Source organism: Rhinoraja longicauda, chromosome 2, assembly GCF_053455715.1.
Source record: "Rhinoraja longicauda isolate Sanriku21f chromosome 2, sRhiLon1.1, whole genome shotgun sequence".
NCBI classification, from domain to species: Eukaryota; Metazoa; Chordata; class Chondrichthyes; order Rajiformes; family Arhynchobatidae; genus Rhinoraja; species Rhinoraja longicauda.
Window position 1 is genome coordinate 39,776,825 of NC_135954.1, and position 8,749 is coordinate 39,785,573.

Consider the following 8,749-nt stretch of genomic DNA (forward strand, 5'->3'; position numbering starts at 1 on the left):
TTCTGGAGGCGGTCACACCTCTTTGGGTAACTGCTTCCAACATAGTCCGTGGTCAGGAGGAGGATGTGACAGCAAGTGAGGCAGGTAGTGGGATAGAGGTAAAGGCAGTGTTAGAGGAGCCTCAGCCCTTGACCTTGTTAAGCAGGTCTGAGATTCTTGCTCCCTGTGCAGATGAGTGTGGGGGTTTAGAAAAGCATGGGCATCCAAACCGTGGATTAGGGAGCCATTCAACAGGGAGAGAGAAGAGATACGTAGTTGTCTTGGGGATAGTATAGACTATGTTCTCTGTCACAAAGATCAAGACTCCAGACCGCTGTGGAGGCCGTGAATGAATATTTTTAAGGTGGAGATTGACAGATTCTTGATTGGTTAGGGTCTCAATGGTTATGGGGAGAAGGCAGGAGAATAGATTGAGAGAGAATGGTAGGTATGCCATGATTGAATGCAGTGGACTCAAAGGGCCAAATAGCCTAATTCTGCTGCTACAACTTATGAATGTATGTAATTGTGTCAGACAGAAGCAAGATAATTGACCTATTCTTTTTTTTATTCTGTCCAGAATGGGGATGGTAAGATTGACCGAGAAGAACTACGAGATGTCCTTTTACAGTTTAACCTGAAATTAGACCCCAAGATAATAGATGAATTATTTGACTACTGTGACTTAGAAGGGGTTGGCGCCATCAACTTCTTAGAGTTTGCAAATTTTCTGAACTGGAAAGATAAAATGCTTATTGGAGAACGAGAACAAATGATAATTACAAAAGGTACAAGATATCTGTGCTGCATATTTTGGAAAATATTAAAAATGTTGTAAATATTAATTAGGTCACGCAATGTCTGTGGAGAGAAGAGTTATCATTAATTCTTTTTTGCTCACCCCAGAAGTTAACTGACTGCAATTTTCAGTTTAATTGTATTAACTTATTTTACTTTTGATATCCATGTGCCCCTTTATTAAAGAGAAATCAATTCTTCAATAGGAAATGCAACAAACGATGATGGCTGTGGGCTAGTAGCACATGACGATATTGTACCATTAGAAATTGGTAGCTCAGTCAAGACACTCAGAACCATAACTAGAAAGGAAGATAAGTCTAATGGCCACTATAGTAAAAGCTCTTCATTGATCAATGCTGTTGTTGGTAATTACTCACCAGAAGGTAAGTGTGCTGACAAATATTTTAATTTTCTTCACAGATAATGTTATTTTAGATTAAGTTTTGTGCTTCTAGACAGAATATATGATATAGTTCAGATTAATTCTTGAATATCTGAAATTATAGTTTCATCCTATGGCATGCAACTCTTGTCTTGTGCATTAGATACTTTGCAGGAGGCAGCCTATTCCTGCTTCTGTTTCTCATGTTCCAATTATCTAGTAAACAGGGTGTGATCAGGAGAAAGTGAAGGGGTACTTTTTATTTCAGTGCTCCATAAATACAAATCGGCTCCTCTTTGCACCATTCAAGGAATTTAATCATTTCAATTGTTAATTCACTACTTAGTCAGTGAATTTAATTCACTGCTTAGAGAAAATTCCTTATTCATTTACTTTATTGGATGGGATATAGGCCATGCACGGATTCCTGATGAATGCTCCTTATCTGAGGCTCAGCATTTTGAATGCTGAATATGAAAAGGTATCTATAAAGATTGTGTCAAATGAGAATTAATAAATTAGATATTTAAAACTAAAAGTTTACTCTAATAAGTGGTTTTACGATAGGCTGCTAATGATTTATAACAGCATGCTATACCTAGAAGAACTCAAATATAGTCCAACAACAATTTAGTTATAATTTTCAAGAAATATACCTGTTGTTGGTCTAATTTTGTTTAAAATATGAAATATTTGAATATTTTATTTCCAACAGATTTTCGAACCTATGGTGTACCTACTATTCGAACTGATTTAGCAGCTCCTCGTTTTCGCCGTATTAGTGATACAATTAACTACGGTGATGAAGCAACAGCTACTGGCTTGCTAAATCCTTCTATCTTTGCTCAAAGACACGTTTATGAGAAAGACATGTTTTTAGGCAGGTCTAAAGAAGAGGTAAGTTATTAGCAAACATCATTTAAATCTTCCTGATCCAAGTACAATTAAGGAAGCTTGCATTGATCAGCATGATGGATGATTATTCCTTGACAACAACAAAGCCCAACAGTCTGAAGAAGGGACACAAAAAGCTGGAGCAACTCAGCAGGTCTGACAACATCTCTGGAGAAAAAGGTCAGGTGACGTTTCAGGTCAGGACCTTTCTTCAGATTGTGGGTGGAGGCACTGAAGAAGGGTCCTGACCTGAAACGTCACCTGACCTATTTCTCCAGAGATGCTGTCAGACCTGCTGAGTTACTCCAGCACATTGTGTTTATCTTTGGTATAAACCAGCATCTGCAGTTCTTTGTTTCTACTCAATGCACTTAAAGCCGCCTTTACCACGCTATCAGTTATTACCCAGCTATAAATGTGTTGTTCATTTCATTAGGATATCAGCACTGATTCTAATTTTGTGAATTGGACTATAATGATGAGAAACACTCATAAATGGGATACATACTTTTAGCTGGATCTCATCTTGGTGTCCATTTCGGGAGTCACTTGAATTGGCTGATAAGATCATTGGCAAGGGTGGGACCTGAGATTTTCTGACAAAGTATGAGGCCTTTGATCTGAGCTGAATTTTAATGAAGTGGTCCTCCAGGCAAATGCTTTTGTAATAAAATACAAGGCACAACCATAGAAATCATTGCAAGGAATCTAATGTTAAGGATCAGGATGCAGTGCTACAAAAATGTTCAGTGTTGCTGCGTAGGTCATCATCCAACTGCATCACCAGCCTCGTATGTTGCTCAGTGTATCACACTCACTGCTCAATGACCAACACTCTATTGATTAGGACTTGCACCTAGCCTAGTGTGACAGCTCTTGCTTGCACACTTCATGCCTCTCCGCCTCGTGTTCTTGTTCTATGCCTGTATGAAACTTTGTGAGTCTTCAAGGTACAACAGAAGTCTTTATTACAGTAACTCAATGCTGGCAGCAAGACAACTAAAATGGCTGCACACTCCACACTGTGTACAGCCAAGATAACTATGTACAAAACATCTCCTGCTGCACATGAGGAGCAACGGGTCGTCCCACCCCACACAGTACACCAAACACCACACTCCCCCTTTCCAGTTTGAACGTCTCTATTCCTGAACGAGTCGCCTTGGGGTATTGTCAAACTGTAATGCATTTTTGCTATGTCTAGCATTGCCATTCTGAAACGAGTTAACGTCTTTCTGTAAGACATAATCTGTACTACGCTTGCAATGGTTCTGTAATGCACTGTTTTCTTAGCTACGATTTTCTTGTTATCCCCCAGAGCATGCTTTCCATCTTTAGCCATTGAATACCCGCTTTTGCTTCTGAAGAGTATTATTAGTTAGCTTTTCTTTGGATGAGTTGAGTCCATTGAACTCATCAATAAATTCTTCCCAGTGAAGAAGGTGATGCTCTGGTTCCCAAGTGTCTTCATTACTTCCATAGCCTTTCCATCGTGTAAGGTACTCCCACTTCCCCTTTTTCATTTTTCCTTTTGTCGACAATTTTCTCCACCTCGTATAGATCTCCTGAAGCCATACCCGCTTCCAGAGGTGGTCGCTGCTTGCTTGCTGGTGTTGCTGCTGTTGTTTTGGCGGCCGTATTACCCGAGTGCTCCTTTGCAGACTGACGGCAGAGTTCCTTGTTGACGGAGTCCATCCGACTGAACCGAACTGGTCTTGGTTTGAAGAACTTAGGGCCGGCATCATCTTTGAGTATGAGCCATGACTTCATCTTTGTGCAATGCCCGAGTCCAGGTGCGAAAACGGCTGTAAAATGGTCATGACCCTTCTGCAGGTTGTTCTCGCACTTGCTAACCATGTTGCAGTCTGTGGTAGATGATAATGCCCTAGTTGATCCTTCGTAGATCAAGGCATTCATGTCGAGCTTGAAAGCACGGATCCAGTCGATGGTGCATGGATCCAGTCGATGGCCTTCTTTGCCAACGACAATCAGCGGCAACATCTGTGTCATACCATTACAGGAAACGGCAACAGTGCACTTGCCTTTCGTGGGAATGGCATGTCGTCCGTATCCGAAAAGGCGGATGTTGGCCGGTTTCAGTTTCGGCGATCCGATCCTCTGCCAGATGTCCTGACCTACTAGTGACACAGCCGCACCAGTGCCCACCTGGAACTGTAGATCAACGTTCGAGACCTGCAGCGAAATCCTCGGCTTGTCGGTGATCGTGGACACACCGAGCACTTCAATAGAAATGGTCTCCGCAATTTGGTCGACTATGTTTTGCGCTTTCTTGCCCTTTCTCCGCTTTCTTACAGATTGACACACTGCCTGGAGATTACCTTTTTGGTCACAGGCGTAACAAACGGACTCGATATACGGGCAATCACGGTGATGATGAGTAGTCGAGCCGCACCGGTAGCAGGGTTTTGATCCTTCCTCCACAGGGGAGCGGCTCTTCTGAAACTGTCCCTTCTTCTCCGGATTTGCTCTGGGTCGATCAAATGGTTTCTGGCATTGCGGACAAGTCTGATAAACTGTATGCACGTGTTGCGGACAAGTCTGACGAACTGTATGCACCTCTTGAGGGAGCTTCGACGCTGTATCGCCGGCCATTTTGTGCAGTTCTTTACTTAGCAGCTCGGCCATCTTAGCACACTGCAGCACATTCTTCAATGAGGCGTCCGATTCCTTGAGAATCGCCTGCTGGATGAATGCGTGCCTGCAGCCCGTGACCAGTCTATCCCGCAACGCATTGTCTTGGCACTTTTCACAGCATTGAGCTTTAAAATCACATGCCTTTGCCTTGGTGCGAAGTTCGGCAAGAAATTCGGTGATAGATTGCCCTTCCTGTTGCACCGTCCGGTAGAAATCGAGGCGAGCTGCGAGGAAATTTTGACTTTCGTCGTAATGCAGCTGCAAAGCCGTTGTGATTTCAGCATATGAAACTTCAGTTACTTCTTCTGTAAGTAAATTTTGAAGTAGTGCAAAAGTTTCTGGAGACATTGATGAACACAAGAGAGCCTTCTTCCTCAGGTCAGTCGTAATTCCCATACTTTCAAACTAAAACTCAGCGCACATTAAATACGATGACCACCTTTCTCGCTCGGGATCGAAACGATCGAATTGCCGAGACATGTTTTTTTTTTAAATTGAAAAATAGGCTCCTATCTGGGTCTTTGGACACAATCTGAAGTCTCCCGTTCCTGACACCACTTTTGTGTTCTTGTTCTATGCCTATATGAAACTTTGCGTGTCTTCAAGGTACAACAGAAGTCTTTATTACAGTAACTCAATGCTGGCAGCAGGACAGCTAAAATGTCTGCCACCCCACAATCTGACTGCACACTCCACACTGTGTACAGCCAAGATAACTATGTACAAAACATCTCCCTTTGTCCTGTGCAACGCCACCTGCGGCACAGGAGGAGCAATGGGTCCTCCCACCCCACATAGTACACCAAACACCACACTCTGTCCCTCTGTGTCCCATAGCGTGACCCATAATGGACAGCAAAAACATATGGAAACACGCGCTCTTGCAATGATTTACTCACCCCAAAGAGAGTTTGCTGACCATATTTAAGTAATCCTTGTCTCTTATTAGCAGTGGGGAATAGATCTTGGTGTATATATAACATACTCATCTATCTACCCATGTCTATGTACTCGTACATATTCATTTTTTCTAATATTTCACTTCCCTTTAACTCAAGGGTCTTCACATTTACAAGCTGCAGACGGTGTTAACATGCATTTCTTGTTACTCACCTTTCCCTCATCATGACCTCACCTTCCTTTATTCACCTTCCAGTCAGTCAAGGAGTCCCATTTGCCATTGCAATGATTTAATAGTTTGAGATCAAAGATTAAGGCAGATTTTTGCTTAATCTGGCATTCAAAACTAATAGCTCAGATTTAGCAGTCTGAAGAGGTTGGGTTAGAAGTCGGATCTCAAAATGTGAGTAACCTGGTATGAGTAAGCTGAGCAAGGCAGAAAGAAAAGATAGCCCGGCTATGAACTTTCAAGGATGAAGTTGTATATTCTTTCTGCAGCTGTCGACTTAGATTAAGATTCATAGAGGCAGCCTGCAAAAAAAAAAAAAAAAAGATTTTGCCAGCCTGCAATAACAACACCCTGAGCAATGGCAGGCTGCAAGAAAATATGGGATCAATGTCAAGGAACATGGACAGTGACAGTGCTTTGCAGAGTGTATGGTGCTCATCCTTTCCATCATAGAAGTGAAGACCAGCTCCATTTCAACACTTACAGTCCTAGTGTCACAGAGCTATCTAGTACAGAAACAGGCCATTTGGCCCAATGTGTCCATGCTGACCAAAATGCCTAACCAAGCTAGTCCCACTTGCTTGTGCCTGGCTCATATCCCAACAAGTCTTTCCAATCCACGTATCTGTCTAAGTGTCATAACTGTACTCATTTCTGCCACGTCTGGTACCTTGTTCATCTATCTGACCTTCCTCACTCCCTGTCTGTCCTCTCCACTGAAATTGTTTATATTAACATAGATATCAGGCTCTATTCTCCCATCTGCCACACTATTGGTTTGGGTTCCCAAATAGATGGTGAGATATCAAATAATAGAGCGTAGAAAGACACAAAGTGCTGGAGTAACTCAGCGGATTAGGCAGCATCTCTGGAGAATATGGATAGGCGGGTCCTCGTCAACCAGTGAGGACTCCTTGTCCCATTTCTAAAGTTCCTCCTCCTCCCCCTGTCGGCCTCCTACTCTTTTTGGACCTTCATTTCCTACTGCCGGTGCAACATCAACCACTCCCCTTGCCCACTCCAATCTCACCCCCTCTGAATGCAGAGCCCTCTGTTCACTCAACAACAATCCCAACATTATTATTAAACTCGCTGACAAGGGAGAGCTGTTGCAGTTTAACAGGCTGACCTCCGGCATGCTGAGGCCAGGTGGCAGCTTTCTGCGGCACCCTCCTCAAACCTACTCTCTTGACCATGACCCCACGGTAAAAAATGTTACCTAGGAATGTTCTGCAGAGATGCCGGATCCATTGAGTTACTCCAGCACTTTGTGTCTTTTTTTGTAAACTAGCATCTGCAGTTCCTTGGTTCAACAGAGCGAAGAACTTTAGAATGAGAAATTGTCACTGAGTTCATGGAAGGTGTGATATAATGAGCTGGACTGTGACAGCCAAGACTGAAAAGGGAGTTGGGTGTGAGGAGGGGATTTCCATATATTCATCTCTCTTGCTTCATCCTGCTCCTCAGGCGGTATGATTATGACATTGTGTAACATGGAGCACACCACAGTGAACTCACTCAACTCCTACAGCAAGACCTTTCCTGAGGGTCCCAGGCAACAAAGCTTGTTCTGGGATTTACAATTATCACTGGTGGAAGCAGGGCTTTAGTTGGTAACTCATTGTGCTGTTGTACATGGATTGCACACTGAAGCTAAAAGCCAAGTAGTCAGAGCATATAGCCCTTGTTTCATATAGCTATGTCTTGCCTTGGCATGGTTACTTGGCTGTGGGAAACATAACATAGTAATACAACGTCAATGCAATACAGCTGCATTTATGGTACCAGATGCTGACTATCATGATATGCTGGTTACAATTACATACCATTTGTACATTCAAGAATGTAACCTTGATTCTTTCCACGTTGCTGTAAGATGCTGATTTAAAAAAATACAGATTTGGCCCTTAATGTAGTGGATGAATTAATAATAAAATGTTCTGATTATTTTATTTAGTGAATGTATGTATTTACATTTTAATCTGTGTTAGGTAACTGTTGGATCTTTTCAATCAAATTCATTCCAATAACCCTTTATTTCAATTTTCCTTTTGATGGTTAAATCATATTTACAGATTCAATATGTAATCACAAAGAAGGCAGTAATTTGGTGTTGAATTTGCACTGACACTCATTTCCCATTTTATTGCGTCAGATAAAGCGAATATTTTGTAAAGCTGGAGTGGATATGACCAGGGAGACCTTTGAAGAGGTATGGACGCAAGCTGCCATGAGACATTTAAAGGGAGAGGTGTCAGTAGAAACATTCCGTGAGGTCCTGGATGAAATTCAGATATCAGAGACTTTAACCTGTTAAACATTTATAATTTCTTCAAGGAATTTAAGATTTTAAAAAAAAAGGTTAAATGCATCAACTTTTGCAATTTCTGAAATGTTAGAACGGTTTCAAAATTTCAAGTTGAGGCACAATTTTTTTGTCAGCTTATTCTGGGCACAACATTGATAACAAATTCCTATCAATATGCTGACTAAGTAGTTGTAACATTATTCTCAATTAAAACTTTTTACTGTAGTTGTGGTCCAAAAAATAGTTGGAATTGTCAAATGTTATCATGCAGTCAGTGTTTGAGATGTTCATATAAAGTTTTTAAAGTATGAATAGAAATAATGTTCTTTCACATGAAAATATTAAAATATCTCTATAATTCTGGTTTGGTTCCAATTTTTTCAGCAAGTTTGTAAAATGTGTTGTCAAAAGCACCTTAAAAGTCTGTCATTTATTAGCCAAATAATACATTTATTCAAATTTAATTGTGAATAAATATTTATAATGAAAATATTTATTATACATATTTAATTATAATAAATATTTCCAATGTTCTATAGATTCAGGGTCAGTTCCTGTGGATTGGAGGGTAGCTAATGTTATCCCACTTTTTAAAAAAGGA

The 8,749-nt window shown here is 41.3% G+C and overlaps 1 protein-coding gene across 1 annotated transcript in view; it reads left to right on the forward strand.

Annotated features, from left to right (window-relative positions):
* Positions 1 to 8,473, forward strand: part of efhb (EF-hand domain family, member B) — a 50,209-nt gene extending 41,736 nt beyond the window's left edge. The window contains exons 10-13 of the mRNA XM_078427883.1: positions 560 to 767; positions 984 to 1,163; positions 1,878 to 2,059; positions 7,996 to 8,473. Coding sequence (XP_078284009.1) covers positions 560 to 767; positions 984 to 1,163; positions 1,878 to 2,059; positions 7,996 to 8,157 — 732 coding nt within the window. The 3' untranslated portion in view covers positions 8,158 to 8,473. The remainder of the gene's footprint in view (positions 1 to 559; positions 768 to 983; positions 1,164 to 1,877; positions 2,060 to 7,995) is intronic.
* The last annotated feature ends 276 nt before the right edge of the window (positions 8,474 to 8,749 follow it).